A 21,866-nucleotide genomic window follows, 5' to 3' on the forward strand; every position below is an offset into this window, starting at 1 on the left:
AATACTAGAGAAACAAATATAAAAGAATTGAAGCGGCGGCAGACTTATCATTTGAAAAAAATAAAATCAAGAAAATAAAAAAAACAAAAATAAAACAGAGAAGAAAAAAGGCACATGCATTTCTCATGAGCAGAACCACCCCCTCCCCTATTTAAGCACCTTCCCTTCTCCCCTTCTCTCCATTCAATTTCAAACCAAATCAAACAGTTAACACTTGAAACTCAAACCCTCTTTTCATCTCTCCTCACTGTTTTTTCACACTTTTCTACTTCCAAACTACTCAAAAGAAACACAAACCAACAAGCAAATAGAAAGCAACAATGGTGAGAATATCCGACATGGACGATCTCTTCTCATGCCGGAGTGTGTGGGTTAACGGGCCAATCATAGTTGGTGCCGGCCCTTCAGGCTTGGCTGTTGGTGCATGTCTAAAAGAGCAAGGTGTTCCATTCATGATGCTTGAAAGGGCCGATTGCTTTGCTTCTCTCTGGCAAAACCGAACCTATGACCGCCTCAAACTCCATTTGCCCAAGCAATTTTGCCAGTTGCCAAAGATGCCTTTCCCAGCTCACTACCCAGAGTACCCGACCCGCAACCAGTTTATTGAATATTTGGAGAACTATGCGAAGCACTTTGAGATAACCCCCCACACCAAGTTCAACCAAACAGTACAATCAGCAAGGTATGACGAGACCTCTGGGCTCTGGCGAGTCAGGACTATCAGTTCAGGTTCTGATGCTGGTAACCGCAGCGCAGAGGTTGAGTACATTGGCAGGTGGCTTGTTGTTGCCACTGGTGAGAATGCAGAGCAGGTCATGCCTGACTTGGATGGGCTCAGTGAGTTCTGTGGGCCTGTGAGCCATGTCAGTGAATACAAATCCGGCGAGTCGTTTCGTGGAAAAAAGGTTCTTGTGGTGGGTTGTGGCAACTCAGGCATGGAAGTTTGTCTTGACCTCTGCGACCATGACGCCTTCCCTTCCATGGTTGTTCGTGACTCGGTAAGTTTCATTCATTAATTATTAACCTAAAACTAAAACAACATTGTAAAGTATGGTTCAAATCAACTAACTTTGTTTCTTATGTGGACAGATGCATGTGTTGCCAAGAGAAGTGCTCGGCAAATCAACATTTGAGCTGGCAGTTTTCTTCATGAAATGGTTGCCTCTTTGGATGGTAGACAAGATCATGCTAATCTTGGCATGGTTTGTTTTGGGAAGCCTAGGGAGCATTGGAATAAAGAGACCTTCAATGGGACCTCTAGAATTGAAGAACTTAAGCGGAAGAACTCCAGTTCTCGATTACGGCGCTCTTAGTAAGATTCGGTCAGGAGACATTAAGGTTGTTCCTGGAGTAAAGAGATTTTGGTCTAAAAATGTTGAATTAGTCGATGGCCGCATTATCAACTTTGATGCAGTTATTCTGGCAACTGGATACCGTAGTAATGTTCCACAGTGGCTTCAGGTGAATATAATTTCTGTTCATATTTTTGCTTAATTTTAATTAGTTCAACATATTTTATGAAACCATTTAAAATAATTTTTCCAAAATCTGGTATGTGGTATCTTATAGGTAGATTAGGCATGTTCTGTTTCATGTTCTACTATGTTATTAAAAATTAGTTTTTGACAGTTAGAATCAGTTCAGTGCATAAACCATTTCCAAATTTTATATGCAAGGTCAGTTCTGACTTCATAGCAGTTTGATCATGTTAGCTACCACCTGATCACATGGCCTTAATAAATAATCTTTTTAGGTTTATAATTTGGAATATGAATATTAATCTGCTTGTGATTTTATTCTACAGGAAACTGATTTCTTCAACAAAGATGGATTCCCAAAGGGTATGTTCCCTAACAACAACTGGAAAGGAAAATCCGGTTTGTACGCAGTCGGTTTCACAAGGCGAGGTCTGTCTGGTGCCTCTTTTGATGCTGTTAGAGTTTCCAATGATATAGCCAAGGGATGGAAGGAAGATACAAAACCAACTAGGCTTGGTGCTTGCCATAGGAGATGTTTCTCTCAATTCTAAAAGATCAGCTAATTAATCACTGATTTTACCTTAATTTCTTTGGTTCTTTGATGAGTTTGTTTATTGGTGAGTATAAAATATTACTGTAGAATAGTGTGTAGTATACAAAGCAAAGGGAGTGATGGAGCCCTCTCACAATGGAACCCGGATTTGGGACAATTTTTGGGTCTCTTTGTACAGAGAACTATTGTTGATGATGCGGCTCTGTATTTTTTTTTTCTTTATTTACTACTTAGAAACATTGTACAACATGTGAGTTCAAAGGAAATATCATTTAAATTTTGCATTATTTGTCCTGGATTATATTTCATTCAAGATGTCTTCCTAGTTTAATTTTAGACTTGTTGTTCATTAGATATTACATTAAGCTTAAAAGTTTGTGCTAAAAATTATACTTGATCAATTGTTTGTGAGAACTGCATGTTTCAAATTTTATTGCATTGTGGTCTAACAAATTAACTGAATTCACTTGCCAAAAATCAAATTACTGAATTCCTTTCTAACAAGAATTAATTAAAACAATGTGGAAGAAACCCAACCAAATTTCAGATCAGCTGACAAAAACCAATAGTACATGGCACAGAAGAACAGAGAGCCAGTTTATTTCTGAATAATTTCAATTAATTTCCCTTTTTTTATTGTGACCCAAAAAGGTACTGAATAATTTCTAAAATGCAGAATTGAAATTAATATTAAAATTTAGAGAAGAATTAAGTTTTCAGGAGTGAGTCTATGGTACTATGCATCACGGGTTGGTCCGTAATACGGATCAATGTTTTTATTTTCAATTCAACATGATCCCCATATGAATATGTATTTGCAGACCAAATTTTATATTTTTTAGAATTTTTTTTACTATTTTTTAATTTTTTAAGATAGGTAGAAAATCACTTGATCTGAAAATTCTGGACCATCCAAAAACATTGATTTTCTACCTATCTTAAAAAATAGTAAAAAATATCTAAAATTTGGTTAGCAAGTACATATTTATATAAAAATCATGTTGGACGGGTTGGATCAACCAATAAGATTTTGGAAACAAAAATATTAATCCGTATTATGGACCAAATCGTAATATGCATAGTACCATATATTCACTCTTTCAGGAGAATCCATCTAGGAAGTTGGTACAAACACAAACAAAATCTCACAGAAGAGAAAACCAGCTGGCCAAAGACCTATCCCTTTCAACCTCTCACTAACCAACATGCTGCACTGAGTTGTTTGCCATTGTACTTGCTTGTATTAAGCCTGGGGATCTCTCCTGCCATCTGTTTAATTTTTTGCCGTTTGCTCTTTAGCATTTATGGAAAATAAATGCCTGCTCTACTGACCTAGATTCCATGGTCCTTTGTACTACCTAGATCCTATATCCTACATCAGTCTTAAGCTGCAGCAGGGCAGAGGCACCCTCTATCATTTAAAGGTGGTTCTTTCTTGGAGTAAATTCAACAACAACAATCATAATTACGGGTGGCAACGAGCTGGCTCATCACAAGTTGGGCCTAGCTTGAACTTGTCACGAGTGAGTTGATTTTAGGGATCCGAGCTGAAATCTCAGCTTGAAGCCGTCACGAGCTGGACCGAGCTAGCTCGCGAGCTGGCGATTTGGCTCGCTGGATTTGACTAGACCTTGTTTTAAGAAGAAAATAAATTCTACAAACCTTTTGGACCGAGCTGGACAATATAAAATGCACACAAATTGATGCCTAGCCGAGCAAGCTCGCGAGCTGGTGAGCAAGCTAGGCCCGAGCTTGAACCCATTAATTCTTAACCGAGCTAGTGGCGAAATGGCTCGTTAACAACTCGATCCAACAAAGAATGAGTTGTTAGCGAGCGAGTCGAATACGAGTCACGAGCTACGAGCTTTTTTGCCACCTTTAATCATAATCATAAAGTCAAGGTAGATCTATGGGTATCATTTCACGAGAGAATGACTGTTTTTGGACCATTGATCTATCATTGGCTCGCCACGCCTATCACGACCCTCCTCCTTTATCCCGACTTGGTTCTTTCTTGGAGTAAATTCTCTTTGGTAAAATTTGTTCTGAAGTTACAGCAAGTCTTCTATAATAAAAAGGTTACTGTTCACAGAGCCAACTGTAACTTAGTCAGATTGGTATAAATTTATGATTTGCATTGACCTTTTTATGATTAACACTTAAGATATTATGCCTTACCCATAACTTATGATTCTAACACAAAGAAAGCTACAGACCTGTTCAGACTTCAGAGTGATAAAAGTACAAAGCATCAACTGAACCCGGACCAACATCTCCGAACCATCACAAAAGCAACAGCAAGAACTGCAATTTATATTATTGCGTTTCGTTAATTTCTAATTAAGCCATTTTTATGTCCACAAGTTAATACATGGAAAGTGTGTTATAAAGAAGGAAATGATAAGGAACAAAAATTCGTTGAAGGTCTTCAAATTATTGTGAAAATGAAATAAAGCTCAGCTCCTCTCATTGTCTCTGAGCTGTCTTAATTACCATATGCAGATAACATGACCCCTCCACAGATAGAATTAGAAACAACCAACCAAATGTAACTTATAACCCCACCAAATCATGTATCAAAATCCCTTTTCAGATTATTTTTAAACAGAGAGATGATTTTAAGTATAAAAGTTTAGAAAAGATCACTGGGCCTGCAGAATTGTTTAGTAGATTAATTGGTGCTTTCTTTTACTACCAATTTTCCTAGCAGCTTCAGATCCTTTAAGTGGCCTTATTCTACATTGCTAACTAGGAAGAATCAAAGAAGAAGAAAGACTCAATAAAAGGGTGGCCCTCCAAATATTCTCTATCACTAAACATTTGTTAGTGGAATTGGATCAACAGGCTACTTCTCTTAGAGAAACTGAACTTGGTGCTACTTTAAGTTTGAGCAAATCAAGATACAGAAAAGGGTGTGCACTATAACTTAGTTGCCTCTTTTTTGAATCTCTAGGAAGCTTCTTTTCTTTTCCTGTTTATATTATTTATTTTTAGTACTGCCACCTAGACCAAAATCCTAGTATAAACGATATGTAAGGAGCAAATATCTTTTTTGTACTTCACAAATTTGCTTTTTCCTTCGTGTCGACTTCCTAATAATATTCTATTAAGCAAGGTTGTCATGTGTTAAACCTCAACTATGTGCATACAGATTTGATCCACTCTCTAAGCAATTGCCTAGAAAACCCAATAATAACAGAGTTTCTTATGTATGAACCAACTCTTAAAGCAAAATAAAAAAATAATCCTGATTTATAAATAGATGGGACAGACATGCATAGGCCTTTGATAGCATGCAGCCACAGCCAAAGCAGTAAAACAGCACTATAGATTTATGCAATCAAAAATCCATAGATAACTTTGCCTTTGCTTTAAATACTAGGCAGAGAAAAAGGATCAGAGAAAAATGAGCAAAGAAAAGAGTCATTATATACATCACATGGATATTTTGGGGCCTCAAACGCATGGTCTCTGACCTACAATATATTAGTGGTCTTTATGTTCCATTTTAATTAGGACCCAGCCAAGCTAGCCTGACATTACATACTTTTGGATTGATTGCATTAGGCCATCATACCATATTGCTTTCAATGAATTTTCAGAAATTAATTGTATTCCATACATGAATCCACAAACCTGAACCCTTGCAGACATTTAATGCACACAGTTCATTTTTTGAAGATATCATGAAGCCCTGAATTTATTCTGAGAAACCGACTAAATGTTGGCCCCAGAGGCATTAATGAGTGATAAGGTACATATATGAATCCCAAGGGTTAATATATGTAAACATTTAATGAAAATTATAATCTGTATTTGATCTGTCGACAAAAGTTAACATTCTGAACTGTTAATTTAAATTATAATATCAACAAACAATTTCAAACAACTAAATTCTTGACGCCAGATATCTATAGATGTAAACCATGGCAAAGAAAAAACACTAATTGATGCATTACTCTTAAAGAAACAACAACCAAGTCTTCACTTCTATTCAAGGTTCATGATGGACCATTTACTTAACCTAAAGAACAGGGCCACGAAAACTAGCTGAGCTAGACATTTGGAAAATAAAAAAAAATAAAAAAAGCAGAGAAACAAAAGAAAAGGAGTCATTTTATGGACCAGGGAATGTTTTAACCAGTGCTAGAAAGACCTGATGGAGACAGAGCAAGAAGCATTCCAGCAGTTTTCAAAAATTAATTGGGCTTAACATCTCAAGAAAGTGAGTTGGAGCTCACCATCTGACTCTACATAATTTTGGGCCCTCACCTCATTTTACTATGGTACCTGGATGTACGCTGCTACAGATTCTCCGTACAATACAATTAAACTGCTCTGAAAATCATGCCCCCATTATCATGTTCTAGCAAGTATCTGTTTAATTTCAGTTATAAACTCCAAAGATTAGTATGAAGCCAACAATGAATTGATAGAAGAGATATTTAGTATACTGTTTGAGGGGCCGAAATACACATGGATCCCTCGTGTGCTTGGGTACAATCTCAGGACTAAGAAACATAGAGGGCCCTGATCATTTGAGGACCATATCATGGGACCCTGATAAAATAAAAGGAGGTCCCATGATTAGTTACAGGAGGGCCCACGGGCCCAAATCCATGTGATGATCATATGGGCTCAATTGCACTATTATGCACTGTAGGTTATATTTTAGCTAGGGTCTACTATAGAAAGGTACATATGTTATGCTCAACTCCATTACACCCCCAAAGGTTAGCAAAGGTGAAATTTTTTAAGCCAATGTATGGGTTTCAGTATTACTATGTGATGAATATTTGACCAGACTTGCACCTTCTTAAATTTAGTACATAAATTTGCAACTTTATGACAGTCCAACATTGCACAAGATGAAGCGGAGAATATAGAGAGAAAATATAGGAACTCTTTTTTAATTGTCCCTAAAAACATCCACCAATCAACAATGAGAATGCCAGAGGAAAATCTCCCATGCCTGGTTGATAATATGTTTACATTAGTTAAATTGCTCCAACAAAAGAATGAAGGTACAGCACAAAAAGTACCTGTTTGAGGGGTCCACAAAGAGAGATCTTACAGATCATTAAAACTGTGACAGCATAGCACCCAATAATCCACCAGGAATGTCTGTCATGATGCATTATTATTTTTCTCAGCATTCCCCTTTTCAGTGTTTAAATCTGGCATACCATTTAATACCTGCAAACAAGCAAAAAGAAGAACATTCTTTACTTCACAAATAGGAGTATTTTGCTGAATAATAAACAATGGATTACAAAATTGGATAGCGTTGGTCACTTTTTTAAGTGGATTTTTCAATTTAACTATTTTTTGTATATGAAAATATGTGCTCATACAGGCCTTCATTTTCTGAGGATGAAATTACCCAACCAAGTTGAATAACATATGAATAAACTCATAATCACGTTCTACCTTTATGAGGTGTTAAATTTCATCACCGACTTCTTCTCAAGAATGGTAATGTACAAGTTTGAGATACATGACACTAGCTAAATGCTTCTAGAAAGATGAAGATATAAAACCTCCACATATTTTCTTTAGATATTTTGTACAAAGTAGCCAAACTCTTTTCTATATTTGACCAAAATTCTATCCCACCATAAAATCTATATATACTCAAGTACACCTACAACATTTTAGGTAATTCATTTGACCTTCATAGCCAACTATAAATAGGGGTGTCATGCTATGATTTGGATCAAACCTCCAAGTAAGAATAGCAACAGAGTGAAATATCCTATCCAAGTGTGTAAGAGGTGAGTGAGGTAATCTTTTCCATGTGCACAGAGAGAAGCAATAGCCTTGAGTGATTTGTAGAGCCGAGTATAGTGTACTAGTTGTGATAATAAAAGTGTGTTTCTCATATCAAGGCTCCTTTACATATGGTTATATACCTCATACAAGAACCAAGATACATAAGCATCTGTAGCGGCATACTGGAGTTGCTCTTTTGATAAAATGTCTGCTTCCCAATTTCCCATTCTTATTTTACTTGGTTTCTCCAGCTGCAAAATAGTCAATAGAAAAAAAAAATTACAAAAGCAAACACAAGTACTCAACAATTTAAGTAGTCGTGAACAGTAATACCTCTTTGCATGTGATAGTTTCAGTCAAAGAAGAGAGACTCCATTTCTTAGCAGGTCCCGCAAGCTTCATATTTGCAAGACCAGATATATCCATCACCGGCTGTACATGCACATCATAATCATTTGACACTTTCCATGCATCATTTGATATGCATATTCCAACCTTCAAGACAAATAAATAGTAAGTAATAAATAAAATAAACAGAATACACTTTTTTTTGTTTAACACATGATTGCATAATACTATACCTACTTTAATAGATGAGCTGTCCTCCAGGAGAAACTTCAGTACAGGCGGAATTCCAGAATGATTTATATGCATAACGTAACAACAAGAAGTATCCATGCAAATTTGCATTACAGCGGCTTTTCTTGGAGTCTCTCCTGTACATATTCAAAGCTCTAATAAATTCATCAAATCGATTATTTGTAGTTAAAACCTCAGCAAACACCACAACGTGGAAGTTGTGTAAAATGGCTAATGCAATTGATACAAGTCAGATTACACCCATCTCACTTTAACTTCTCTAATGTAAATTCTCTTGGTTGGTACCAATCATGAGGCAATCAATGATGGTTGGAAAAGAAATCATGTACAGACAAACAAACCTCGTATAAATGAAGGTCTCCACTCAATGTCAAATCCTAGATAAACTTGACCAAGATCTTTTTTTGATTTAATTTTGTCTAAAAGCTCCATAGTAGCTCTCTCTACTTCATTAGCTGTTCGACAGTAATCTATCCGCCCTCCAAATTTCATTGCCTGGTATTTGGTTCTTCGGTCGGCTGTAAACAAACAAAAAATTAAAGATATAATTACAAAGTATTCCGAAAGAGATAAAATAGCTGAATTAGGAATAAAAGGGGGAAGAACCATGGCAGGAGGCAGGAGCAACATTCCAGTTGGGCAAGCGTCGGTACTTGGTTTCTTTAGAGGAATCAGAATCGGAACGAGAGAGGGAAGCGGAGAAGCTCCGTTTAGAGGATAAATAGGAGGTTTCGATGGCCTGGAGCTCTGCCTCTGACACTGGGTCCCACTGGAAATCATCCCATGGATCAGGGTCGGTTTCTACTTTTGATCCCATGAATCTCTCTCTCGCGGTCGTCAGGGAAGAATCAAGAATGGTGACTGGAGAGGGAAATCAGAATTCGAAACTCCCAAAAGAGGTTTTGGAGCCGGAGTAGCGGGAGGACAAGAGTCCGTATCCTCTGAGGTAACTCAAAGTTTGGGTTTTTATTGGGGCCGTCCGATCAGAATCCGAGCCAATCTAGTTCGAGGTGGAATGCACAAGAATCTTTAATATTCGTGCAAAACAGATTGCACGGTCCAGATCTAAATTTAAAATTCGAGTTACCTTAGCTGTTATGAACTACGAGGAGGAAACGAACGATCAATTTTTTTTTTTTCTAATTTGGCATCCTCTTTTGCTTGGGCCGAAGAAAATCGTAAGAGGCCGAATGTGCAATAGGCTTACTATATTACATTTGGGCCGCAGAAAATCGTAAGATGACGAATGTGCAATAGGCTTACTATATTAAATTTTGGGCCGCAGAAAATCGTAAGATGCCGAATGTGCAATAGGCTTACTATATTAAATTTGGGCCGCAGAAAATCGTAAGATGACGAATGTGCAATAGGCTTACTATATTAAATTTTGGGCCGCAGAAAATCGTAAGATGCCGAATGTGCAATAGGCTTACTATATTAAATTTGGGCCGCAGAAAATCGTAAGAGGCCGAATGTGCAATAGGCTTACTATATTACATTTGGGCCGCAGAAAATCGTAAGAGGCCGAATGTGCAATAGGCTTACTGTATTAAAGGTCTATGCACTGCCGGGGTTCGGTTCACGTGGCGCGGCTAGCATGTCATATTTAAACAAGTTATGTCTTTTTAAGCAAGTAAAGCCCAATAATTTTGGACCCGATTTTGAATTTGAGCTAGTCAAAAGTCTAATTAAACAAGTTAAATTAGGGCTAAATTTGAATCGAACACGAGCTAGCCATTAATTACAAGCTGAAATTTGGCAGTCTTAGATCAAGATCAAGGAGGCCTGCGCTATATATGCTGTGAAATCACATAGTGCCTTATTTTTTCAATACAATTTACAATTTACAATTTACAAAGATTTATTCACAAATCTAGATCAAAGAAACTGCCATCTAAGTTAAATATTTACATGTGACGACAGAAAAAACTAAGAATGCTAGATGACTAAAATAGCCTAAACACACATAAATCTGACCTAAACTTGAATAGAGCTCCAATGAGATTCCATTTGTCTCTGGGAGGTATATCTGCAAAAGCCTCAACTAAATTAATTATAGATTTGATGAACAAAATTGTGGCGACGACGCCGACGAGTCAGTATAAGCAGTACCAACAACAACATACACTAAACCTGGTATCTACTATTTAAGAGAAAATTAAAAAATTACATTAACATTCCAGTGGGGAAAGAACAACCTTCTACAACAGGTAAGATTTGCATAATTACCATCTAGGTAGCATGTCAGTGCCATCATCACTATCCCCATCATCATCATCATCACCACCACCACCACCACCATCATCATCATCTCTCTGTGCTGTATCACCACCAATATGTCCAATGCGTGCAAAGGTGCCATCATCACCATCTAAGCGTTGCCTACGCACACGAGTGGTATCATCACTTCCATTGTCATCATAGACATCACCATCATCTTGAGACTCAGAACGACCTCTGCTATCATCATCATATTGTAAGCCCAAGAGGATCTCGCCCCATAGGTAACGCCGCCTTCTCCTGCGACTTGGATGACCCGTGGAGGGTTCCACATGTGACTCCCTAGACTCCTCAAGAGATGACCTAATCGGGCTTCCCATAACGGGTCCTAGAACTAATGTGGTCCACAATGAACCAGATCCATCAGAATTCCCTACTGTCACATCATTTAGTGATGAAACCTCATCAGCTTCAACCGCATAATCTCCCACCACAACTGCACCAGGTATCTCAGACCTAACCATAATTACAAGTCAGAACACTCTTGGCATAGCATTATATCAAATTCACACTAGATGTTTTTGGAATTAAATTAAAGAAAATAACAATATAAAACCTGATTGCGCTCATTAAATCACCCAACTCCTGTTGCTGCTCAAGCCGCCTCCATTGATGCTGCCTCAACGGGTCCACCTCAACCGACCTGTTGAAAGGATGGTCCTTTCTGGCATGCCTCTTGAGCTCCTCATAATTCCCATGAAATTCACACTTATTCCTTGAACAATCCCTTGACTTCTTATCCAAATGCTGCCTTGCCTCCTCATTTACTGTCCATCCCATCACATCCCCTCTACACATCGGGCATTTTAGTTCGATCACATTTTCTTCGTTATTATTATTGGTAATATTCTGTACGGGTGATCTTTTGAAGCGGTCAAGGCAGTTGGAGTGGTGGTAGCTGGTATTGCAAATGAAGGACCTACAGTTGATGGATGAGCAGTCCAGCCGAACAGCATTGTGAGGGTGATCCATGCAAATCGGGCACCGAATTTCATCCCATTCTTCGGTTGAGCAATGGTCATTACTGGTACTTGTCATGGGTGTAGAGTTTGTCATGCTTAATAGATGTGATTTGGACTAGAAGAGAGATTAATGATCTATCAGAAACTATAGCCAGAAAATAAATTTCTGGTAAAGTTATTTATATGACAGGATCAGCTTAAACACTAGAACAAACAATAAAGCCATTCCATAGAACGGATACCGTATTCAGTAGATGGGCGACTGTATTTAAGGATGTTTTGATAATTCTGCCCGCTAATTGTACCAGAATTCGAGGCTAGTTCGAAGTTCGGCCAATTTTTCTTGCTAAATGGGACAAAGAAACCACAAGTAATTGTTGCCTTCAAAGAAACAAAAGGAATCGATCCTTTATTATAATTTTGAAGGAGCCTCACCAGAATAATGAATCCAGGCAACCTTAAGTTTGAAAGCACTGCAATTAATTAAAAGAACAATTAGATTGTTAGAAGAACAATAATAATGTTTTACAACTTAATAAGCACATTATGAAATTGTTAAGGATTCTCGGGATATCTTAAAGAAATTAGATTTTGCATTAAAGAAATATATCCCCAAATGCCTAACAATCTCCAGTTCCCTTCTCTCCAAGTTACCCAAAATCCTCTTGTAACACGAAGCTAAAACCAGATCCCCACCGAATGCATATTTATCAACAACAATAATTACATAAACAACACAAATTTTATGAAAAATAAAAGAGAAATAGACTAAAAATAGAGGTATTAGATCGATTATGTGTCCGAATCGTCAATCTAACCTTGAATGAATCGGCTAATTGTGAATTCTTCTAATTTTAAATCACAGCTTGGCGTGTTGGGGGATTTTGGATTTGGTTCCTTGTTAATTGCTAAATCGCTTTCTTCACGTTATCTGTAATCAACAATTTACTGCAAAAAGAGTTTGAACAACCTCTCCAATTGAACAGCAATTCGAGATTTGGGACATGGTGAGGGATGAATTCATAATCATATCACCTTAGGTAACAGAATATTTCTGTTTTTATCCGTACCGTCCGATCAGGCCCCTGATTGGCCAAGATTCTGATCAAACAGTACGGATATAAACAGTAATATTCTGTTACCATAGATGATTGAACTCATTCCTTAACCGGATTGACTCCGCATCGTATGCATATAATGCATTAACTCAGAAAAGCATCTTTTGGATTAATGCATCTCGGCCGTCTGATTGAAAATAGAGCCCATCCGGCTGCTGCCTACAACATGGGGGGCCTTTAATATTAGTGCGGATTTAATCCGCACGAAGTTTATAGTTAATTGGACGGATCAGATACATTAACTCAAAAGATTCCTTTTTGAGTTAATGCAGAGGATACGAGCTCAACCGGATTGGGATCTGCTCCTATCGAACGAAGATCCAGGATGATCTTTCCAAATTTTCCAATATAATCTGAATATTAATAGATATCGCATTTGTATTTGTGGCCCAAAGATATAAGTCCGCTAAAACTCATATTGGGCCTTCAAATGACATACAGACCTAATCAAGACTCGGCCCAATAAAATCAAGACCTAGCCCATCAATGTTATACGCGGTTCCAGCCTTGTTCAGTTGCTCATTTCTCTGCACGACTGAGATCGGGCCACGGCGTAGCTAGACATGTTCCTTCGCCGCCTAAAAGCAGCTCTGGCTACGCCGACTCGCTTCCGATCGATAGCAAATGATGGTCACGGCTTCTGCTCCGCTTCCTCAGTTGCTGCTCCGGAGGCGGAGAAGAAGGCGTACTTCGGCCGCCGCGTGGCCCAGCTCCTGCTGATCGGTCTCACTGCTGGTGTTACTATTAGCGGCATTAGTGATCTTATGATCTTCTATGGATGCACTGAGTAAGTCTTCTATTTCTCTCTCTATCTCTCTCAATAGGAAGATGAACCCTCATTTCTGCATTCAATCTAATAGATAATCTATTAACAGAGCTAAGTAATTATACTGCAACTGGAACAAAAACCTTGAACCTAGCCTAGAAATGTCAGCTATGGTTCTTTGGTGAAGATTTATCTTTGAATTTACAGTATAGGACCTAATTGAAGATCTAGTTCAGCCATAAACTGGGAAAACAAAAAAAGGTTCTTGACCTGTACAAGTACCAAGTGAAGCTATTAAATTAAAGCAGAAGAATAGTTAATTGTCAGTATACTGTATTAATGAGTGCAGCCAGGCAATGGAGAAGGCAAGGCAGAACAAGAAAATTGTGGAGGCAATTGGAGAGCCAATTGTAAGGGGTCCCTGGTACAATGCTTCTCTTGCTGTCAACCAAAAGAGGCATTCTGTTTCTTGCACTTGTCCTATCTCTGGGCCCCAAGGCTCTGGCATTTTAAAACTCAAGGCTGTTCAATCCGGAGGTACTCTAAAAGTTTCATAATTCCTTTTTTATCGAAGATCTGTATGACGTATTATTGTTGTTTACTTTGAAAGTGGTTGACCCATATTCTCGTATTCTGACCCATTAGAGGCTAATATACTCGTGATAAAGAACATTTAGTAATAGGCAGTACAGATTAATCGAACTACAAGCTTTCTCTAGCCAAAACCCACGTTTTACATTTAAGCCCCTATTGTTTTGGATCTTGGTTCAGCATAAAAAAGTAATGACAACTTGAAAATGTTAATTATTATTGATCCCTAAACAAGATGATTAAACAATTGGTGTTTCACTAGACCATTGTTGTATTAAAATTTCTACACTGAATTTTGGAGAGAGCATGGTTCTATTTCAACTTGGGCCTGTATTAGTCCATACTGGTACAACACTAAATACCATTCAAACTAATATCAACGAAAGATTAATAATTGACCAACTATTTTACTGTCATATCCATCTTCACATGCAAGTTTCTAAACACCTTGGAGAGAGCATGGTTCTATTTCAACTTAGGCCTGTATTAGTTCATACTGGTACTTGAATGTTGCCTCTGTGAATTGTGTGGCAAACATTAAACAACACTAAATACCATTCAAACTAATATCAATGGAATATACTTAATTGACCTACTGTTTTACCATTATATCTATCATGACATGCAAGGTCCTAAGCAATATATCTTTATTAATCTTAATTTGAGACATAATTTGCAGATGAAAATTGGTTATCATTGTTGGGACATCGTCAATGGGAGATACTTATCATGGATGCCATATTGAGCATACCTTCTAAAGACGGGAATATCCAAGCCATTAGAGTAAGTGTCCCCGATAACACAGCCCCACCTCCTACAGACTGCAAAGCATGCGACTCTCAAGGTGGCACTGTACCTCAGTAGTAGATTCAATTTTGTTTCCCTGATTTCTTTACCCTTTTGTTTCACACAATACAAGCTTTTGATCACTTGGGATATAGATAATTAGATATGTTGCTTTAGAATGATAAATAAAGGTTTTCAGAACAGGCAAAATGGAAATTTTCGGAAAATTTTTTTATGTTAGCTTAGGTGCATTTATCATTTAGTTTACTTTGGGAGAGGTAAACTGTGGAGTTCATTTTTTTCTCCGAGTTAATTATGTTATGACTGTATATTATGTTTGTACTCTTAAATAAGCTCTGCTGATGAGTCCAGGGCTTTAAATTTTTTATATTTTTCCAAGATAAGTGGGAGACCTATCAATGTTTGATTATATAGAGTTTTGTGAGATTTTGCTGGAGATTTCTTACTTGCCTGGTCTGAAGTGGGAAATTATTTTGCTATTAATGCAACTCATCCGTTTCATTAATTATTCAAAGTTTAAATTTTAATATAACCATTACATATTGGATTTTGAATTACTAATCGGAACCGAATCGTCTGTCCCTCTGGGGGCAGGAAATTCTTGTCTCAGAGTCACTGCAAAGTGGGCTCTCATTAAACTCTAAACCCAAAACTATTTTAACTCTAAACACTTTAACAGTAACCGGACCCACCCTGCAGTGACTCTGAGAACAGGAATTTCCTGCACCACAGGGGGCAGGAGATCTGATTCCTTACTAATCCCAGTTTCTAAAGTGGGAAATTGTTTTGCTTGCTAGTGGAATTTTACTGGGGACTTCTCAGCACCAACATCTTGTAATGCCAAAAATTGATTATTATTAATATTGTGAACCATATTTTATGTAAAATATGACTTATGTAACAAAAAATGATGAAATAATCAACTGTTAGTAATACTTGGGTGCTGGAGGTTGCCGTTTATTGATGAACGAGTTTGGGATGAAAAATGTATAATAGAGCGATTGCTAGAGTGCCTCTTCAGAGAGAAATTTGATGAATGAATGGGCAGATAGTGGCCATTTTTCAAAAAAACAAAAAAAATTGTGTTTCTTTTGTGGTACAAAGCCGGTAGGTATTAATGAACCGGGTATATATTTCATTAAGCACATAATAGTATATCAAGAAAGTTATATCAGTGTTTACAATATGTACTACGTATCAAAACACTAGGTTGATATATAATACTAGATAACGAGTATCTTTAAAAGCATTCATCTATAACAAATTAAAAACATGTGCATTTCTTTAGATATAAATTAGATTATTCTTGCTTGATTATAATAATAGTAGTTTAGTAATTATTTCCTCGGTACATATATTTTGTCACGTTCTTTCTGGCAAAACAGAGAAGACACTTAATCAAATCAACTTGGGAACTGAATCAATTAGACTAGAAGAGTAACCACCTAGAAATTTCAAGTAAAGGCACTGAATCAAAACTGAACCGAGAACTGAATCAACCGGATTGAGAAAGTCACCACCTAGAAGTCTCAATAGAGACACTGAATCAAAACCGAATCAAAAATTGCATCGATCAGATTGAAACAGTCACCAAAGATCCCATTAAAAAGCTGCCAATTAAAAACATGAGATCATAACAAGAAAGAAAAAAAAAAAAAGAATAAAAAGAACATACAACAAACACTAACACAAAAAGTCACAACAGACAAAAACTTCGACTTAAACATAGGCTTGGAAGAAGCACAAAAGGTTCTAGATTTCAAAAAAAAAAAAAACACACCAAAGGTTCTACGTATTAGATTTGCCACGTTATCATCATAAAATTAAAAAATATAGCTACGACATATAGCTCTCCTTAAGTTGTTAGCATCCAGGAGAAAGGAATAAAATATGTAGGCTCAAAACATTGAACTTGAAAAAGAAAACGAGCTAAAAATGTGGTCGTATTTATCACTTATCAGCACAAGGGTTCTGACTTCTGAGTATCTCCTGTGGTACCGTTGGAAACCGGGGAATAGTAATCAATTCAGAACTTATCCTTTTTTTCTTTTTTTTTGAGAATTAATTCAGAACTTATCCTTGCCAATGCGGCAATGCCATTGACTGCATTGTCCTTCAATTTGGATTGCCAGCTTAAAGTACGGCCGACTAGCATATATTTAACTCGAAAATTTAAATCGAAGACGTTATATTTGTCTCGGCTTGAAACGGCCCAAATATAAAGAATTATAAATAAGCTCCATTTGTCTCCTATTGAACCGGCCCAAATACCCCCAGATTATGACTTCATCAGTCGGCAGAAAGTTGCACAACTTGAACCGACTTTAATCAGTTTTAGAATGATCTTTCCTTTGCAGTCACTGATCAATCTAAATAAGAGGGGGAGCTGCATTTAAGAAATAGGGATTAATTGAGCTTTATTTATTGTAAAAAAAAATTGTACTTGTATACAATTTTCTATATAGTATAAGGTATGATGTTGTAGATACGGTAATATTGACCTCATCCGCAGTGTGAAAATTTTATATGACTGATTCTCATTTATGTTTGACTGCCATAACTTGAGAGTCTGGCTTCGCCCCTGATTTAAACAAAATGTGGTTGTTTAAACTATAATTAAGAACATCTACATCCCTTCTGCTATTAGAGTTTCTGATATGATGTGACAGTTTTTAATTCAGTTTCAAGAGTATGGGAGAGTTTATTCTTTAGAAACTATACAGTAAATTTTTTTTTTAATTAAGAAATTGTTTATAAATTTCATGTTGATCAAATGATTGACTCAAATTATTTCTCTTTTTTAATTTGTTGCTAGCCTAGTTTAATAAAAAATCTAAAATTAACAGTTATTTAGAAACTCATTTAAATTGATGGAATGTAGATACTCTAATAGTTAACACACATATAGAATAGATTTAGACTACGGTACTCTTAGTTAGTGACAAGTTGTACTAACTTCTAAATGTATTGAATAGATTTTAAACGACAAATTCAATTTATTGAAATTGATATACAAAATGAATAATAAGTTTACATGCAAAATTTATAACAAATTTAATTCATCAAGTAAAAAAAAAATCAAGCTGTTATTTTTTTTTATTGCTTGAAATTATATTAAATTAATTTGAAATTTGATAATTAAATTTTGCATTGAAAAGTGAAAACCATCACTCGTGAAACATATTGATTTCAACTATTTGTATATTCGGTTAGCCTTTTCGATAAGTTTTTGAGATCTTTGAACAACTTTTGTCACTAATTATATATAAATGAATTCATTAAAATTAACTTATAAAAAAAATTATGCTTTACTTTATACTTAAATTAAACAGAATAATTGAACAGTTTTCTTTGCACCCTCTTGAAAGCTACTCATACATGAATCTATTACTCAAAATTATCTTTCTTATTTTTTAACGAATCAACTTCGGATATTAGTCTTCTGATTAGGTTTTTATTTTGTCTGTGCACTGGGCTGAGTTGCATGGAAGCTCGCTCAAATATTAATTAGGTTATGTTGAAAGCACACGATCAATTATTTTATTCCAACTTTTGGATGCTTTACAAAGTGAGAACGCATAAGCTCGAATAAAATGGCAAAAGGAAAAGTAAAGGAATACTGTTTTGATTCTTAGTCAAGAAAGGATCGATGTCTTTACAAACAAGGTGCATTGTACTGTCGGCAAGTAGGGCTCTGCTTTTGTTCGGGTCTTAATTAATTAAATTTTCTCAACAGCAAGTAATTAATTACTGAAAGGACATATATCATGGCGGACCCAGAGGGAGGCAGGGGTAGGTTCTTGTTTATCTTTGAATTTGAATCTTTTTTAGACTCAGTTGTATTTTGTATTTGTGTCTATCTCTAAAATAAAATAATGTCTACATCTGAATTCAATTTATGGCTCATGTAGAAGACACTTGTGCGGAAAAAAAAGTCAGATCAGATTGATTCGCATAAAAGAAAGACGCGGTCTAATTTGTTGCTCCACTCAAATTAAAGAATTGTTGATTCGTCGGGAGAAAAAATAAGTCTGCTGTACAGTGGCATGACTAGTCACGTCATGACTTATCTCTATCGCTACTCCACTCTGATTCACCAAAAAAAATATTGTATTGTTATCAATATTTTGTACCTACTACTGACCGAAATTCTGAATCTATCCATGCATATGAGGATAATTTTATGATTCTGCATTGCTAGCTCTTATCAGGTTTAAGAATGTGGCCCTTTTGACCTTTGATCTCTTTCGTAAATTGACATGGACGGTTGAGATTTACAAAATTGTTTAAATTTATTAAATTTAAAATCCGTCCTCACGAATATCTAGGGGGTGCAAATAGATCAGATAATATCCAACCATATTTGAAAATTAGAAATGGATATCCAATATTCAAATATCCATACAGATGCAGATATAAAAATGATTTTAAATTTTAATTATCCGTATTCAAATGGTAGATATCTACCATATAGTTTAGTATATATTATGAAAATATTTCTATATATATCTCCAGATATCCGATATCTGATCCATATCTGTCTAATATCTGATATGTATCCGTATTCAAAAAATAAAAACAAAATCTGTTTGCACCCTGTGAATATCAATGTAGCATGTACGATTTAGATCTGGTTTTAAATAAAGATTAGTGAAATTTTTTGTTTGCGAACCATCTTTTTTATTGCAATTAGCAATTAATAATTAGGACATCATTAATATTTTTAGATAGTGGTGCGTGATGACTGGATCAAGGAATAATATATTATCGCAGGAAATATTTAGGAAGTTGCTAACAAGGTCCCAAAATCGATCGTTCTTTCCGACAAGGAAAATGAAATATCAAAAAGCAAACGACAATATAACAATATTCATGGCAACACACAAGTTACACAAGCCGTCTAAAATGGGATAAACTTTATTGTTAAGGGGGTCCATGCATAAAAAGCGCCAATAGCTAAGAAGCTTCTTACTTGGCAGCTTTATATTTCTTTCACAATTATCACATGAGTGAGGCTATGGTACTATGCATATCACGGGTTGTTACCGTGCTACGGTTCTATATTTGATTTTTCAAATCCTAACGGTCAATCCGAACCGTCAATCTTGTTCTCCGTATTAATATGTGTTTGGAGACCAAATTTTACATTTTCGAAAATTTTTTACTATTTTTTTAGATATTTAGAAAATCACTTGATCTGAAAATTCTGGACCATCCAAAAACAGTGATTTTTAATAAATCTAAAAAAATAGTAAAAAAATTTCAAAAAATGTAAAATTTGGTCTCCAAACACATATTAATATGGAGAACAAGATGAACGGTTCGGATCGACCGTTAGGATTTGAAAACTCGAATATAGAGCCGTAGCACGGTAACAAATCGTAATATGCATAGTACCATAGACTCACTCTTATCACATGCTTAAGTTGACAATAATATTCACAACCATTAATAGTTGGCAATAATTTTCACAACTATCAGAAAGTTAAGTTGGCAATAATTGTTGCCAATAACATTCCCAACTATCATATAGTAAAGTTTGACAATAATTTTCGCAAATAGTTTATTTTTTATTTTATTTTTTTAAGTGAAAGGTGGAGGTCTAGTTTACCAGCTTGTTTCAAAACATCTGTTTATAATAAAAATAATTTTTTCAATTCGCGACTTTCGAACCCATAATCTTTTACATTAAACTGATGTGTCTTTGTCACTAAATCAAAGACTGATTCTCTCAAATAGTTAAGTTGGCAATATAAACTATTCTTAACTTATTTTAGTTGAGTCGCTGAAGCTTAAATAGGGCATTCACAGAGCAGGTTTCCCTTATTTTACATTTTTACTTCTGCTGTAAATAACTTTAGTAATGTAATTTATGCTATAAAGCTCTTCACTAAAAAAAAATAATAATAACATATACATGCATGGTAGTTCTTTAGAAATTGGGAATTTTAAAATTATAATTTATACATTTTTTTTCTTATATTTATTAACTTTTCATATGTTTAGCTGTAAAAATGCAGTCATATTTTATTAAAATAAGACAAACATTCTAAATTATTGTTTAAAATTCGGATTACTATATATGTAGTTGACAATGTTCATATGTGTGGTACAATATATATATACGGATAAAATGTGTTTATATGTTTATAAAATAAGTTTCGAATTAAATTTAAGAACTGAATAAATTTTCTTAAATTAATATCAGCACGAAAACAAATGTATTAATATTTTTTAAATTTACCAAATGATATAGTCGAATCTTCAATTAATATATCTGTCAATCAATAATAATTTGAGAAAATGATTTTGCATGCAACTTTTTTCGACAATCACACGCAGATTATATAAGCGGCATGGTATAACACCCACATGCAATTTTTTTTGTTGTTTGGCGTATAAGACCGTAGGATTAGAAGTATTCATCGGTTCGGTTTGTTTGAAATTAAACTGAACTAGACAAATTAAAGTTATAATTCAATTTTAAAAATAGAACCGAATCGAACCAATTTAGCATTGTAACCGCACTGAAATGAATTAAAGTTTTATTTCAATTTATTTGATTCAAATCAACATATATTAATTTTTTTATTTAAAGTAATTGATCTACAATAAACAGAAGTATATTAAAAAAAGTAACCGGGTATTAAGAAATAAACCGAGACCGTCTGAACTAAATTCATAATATATAAAAGTTTGGTTGGTTTCGTTATTTCGATTTTGAAAAATTGCAAACTGAACCAAACCAATGTTATAATTCAATTTTAAAAAATAAACCGAACCGAACCATTAAACCAAAAAAACTGAACCGTTTAGTTCAAACTAATTCTGTTCGATTCAAAACCGACTAAACTGAACCCAATTGTAAAGTGTAATATTTTTTTTTATTTGAAACCCGTAGGTAATTTTATCGATACAAAAAGTTACAAACTAGTTGTT

The 21,866-nt window shown here is 35.4% G+C and overlaps 4 protein-coding genes across 8 annotated transcripts; 2 read left to right on the plus strand and 2 right to left on the minus strand.

The window, feature by feature from the left end:
* Positions 1-181: 181 nt before the first annotated feature.
* Positions 182-2,312, plus strand: LOC144562474 (putative indole-3-pyruvate monooxygenase YUCCA5). Its single transcript, XM_078311708.1, has 3 exons — positions 182-998; positions 1,090-1,461; positions 1,805-2,312. Exons 1-3 carry the CDS (start codon positions 321-323, stop codon positions 2,027-2,029), a joined length of 1,275 nt encoding a protein of 424 aa, XP_078167834.1. The 5' UTR covers positions 182-320; the 3' UTR covers positions 2,030-2,312.
* A 3,587-nt stretch (positions 2,313-5,899) lies between these two features.
* On the minus strand, positions 5,900-9,309 carry LOC144562262 (3'-5' exonuclease-like). Of its 2 annotated transcripts, XM_078311450.1 has the most exons (8): positions 9,010-9,309; positions 8,745-8,921; positions 8,389-8,519; positions 8,137-8,298; positions 7,944-8,054; positions 7,074-7,227; positions 6,844-7,003; positions 5,900-6,408 (listed from the first exon to the last, which is right to left on the minus strand). In XM_078311450.1, exons 1-6 carry the CDS (start codon positions 9,218-9,220, stop codon positions 7,159-7,161), a joined length of 861 nt encoding a protein of 286 aa, XP_078167576.1. In that variant the 5' UTR covers positions 9,221-9,309; the 3' UTR covers positions 5,900-6,408; positions 6,844-7,003; positions 7,074-7,158. The 2 variants fall into 2 exon arrangements, with proteins under 2 accessions (XP_078167576.1, XP_078167575.1); XM_078311449.1 differs by lacking the exon at positions 6,844-7,003 and having other exon boundaries at positions 9,010-9,308.
* An 896-nt stretch (positions 9,310-10,205) lies between these two features.
* Positions 10,206-12,624, minus strand: LOC144562475 (uncharacterized). 4 transcript variants are annotated; one of them, XR_013514095.1, is made up of 5 exons: positions 12,464-12,624; positions 11,951-12,118; positions 11,240-11,760; positions 10,574-11,139; positions 10,206-10,432 (listed from the first exon to the last, which is right to left on the minus strand). XR_013514095.1 is itself a non-coding variant. In XM_078311711.1 (4 exons), coding segments are annotated over exons 2-4 (1,008 nt in total). In that variant the 5' UTR covers positions 11,740-12,118; positions 12,464-12,624; the 3' UTR covers positions 10,206-10,431. The 4 variants fall into 4 exon arrangements, 2 of the variants coding, with proteins under 2 accessions (XP_078167837.1, XP_078167836.1); XR_013514094.1 differs by having other exon boundaries at positions 11,240-12,118; XM_078311711.1 differs by having other exon boundaries at positions 10,633-11,139; positions 11,240-12,118.
* Positions 12,625-13,228: 604 nt separating this feature from the next.
* Positions 13,229-15,336, plus strand: LOC144562478 (uncharacterized). Its single transcript, XM_078311712.1, has 3 exons — positions 13,229-13,550; positions 13,879-14,066; positions 14,800-15,336. Exons 1-3 carry the CDS (start codon positions 13,327-13,329, stop codon positions 14,982-14,984), a joined length of 597 nt encoding a protein of 198 aa, XP_078167838.1. The 5' UTR covers positions 13,229-13,326; the 3' UTR covers positions 14,985-15,336.
* The last annotated feature ends 6,530 nt before the right edge of the window (positions 15,337-21,866 follow it).

The sequence above is a fragment of the Carex rostrata genome, chromosome 11, assembly GCF_964058835.1.
Source record: "Carex rostrata chromosome 11, lpCarRost1.2, whole genome shotgun sequence".
NCBI lineage: Eukaryota > Viridiplantae > Streptophyta > Magnoliopsida > Poales > Cyperaceae > Carex > Carex rostrata.

Bases quoted from the DNA above. Each gene is read 5' to 3' on its own strand.
- LOC144562474 (XM_078311708.1), top strand. From the start codon at position 321: ATGGTGAGAATATCCGACATGGACGATCTCTTCTCATGCCGGAGTGTG. The intron at 999-1,089 runs GTAAGTTTCATT...TTATGTGGACAG, and splicing joins CCATGGTTGTTCGTGACTCG to ATGCATGTGTTGCCAAGAGA. The intron at 1,462-1,804 runs GTGAATATAATT...TTTATTCTACAG, and splicing joins ATGTTCCACAGTGGCTTCAG to GAAACTGATTTCTTCAACAA.
- LOC144562262 (XM_078311450.1), bottom strand. From the start codon at position 9,220: ATGGGATCAAAAGTAGAAACCGACCCTGATCCATGGGATGATTTCCAG. The intron at 8,922-9,009 runs GTTCTTCCCCCT...GTTTGTTTACAG, and splicing joins TGCTCCTGCCTCCTGCCATG to CCGACCGAAGAACCAAATAC. The intron at 8,055-8,136 runs GTATTACTGTTC...ACTATTTTGCAG, and splicing joins AAACTATCACATGCAAAGAG to CTGGAGAAACCAAGTAAAAT.
- LOC144562475 (XM_078311710.1), bottom strand. From the start codon at position 11,739: ATGACAAACTCTACACCCATGACAAGTACCAGTAATGACCATTGCTCA. The intron at 11,140-11,239 runs GTTTTATATTGT...AATTATGGTTAG, and splicing joins GATTTAATGAGCGCAATCAG to GTCTGAGATACCTGGTGCAG.
- LOC144562478 (XM_078311712.1), top strand. From the start codon at position 13,327: ATGTTCCTTCGCCGCCTAAAAGCAGCTCTGGCTACGCCGACTCGCTTC. The intron at 13,551-13,878 runs GTAAGTCTTCTA...TAATGAGTGCAG, and splicing joins ATCTTCTATGGATGCACTGA to CCAGGCAATGGAGAAGGCAA. The intron at 14,067-14,799 runs GTACTCTAAAAG...CATAATTTGCAG, and splicing joins CAAGGCTGTTCAATCCGGAG to ATGAAAATTGGTTATCATTG.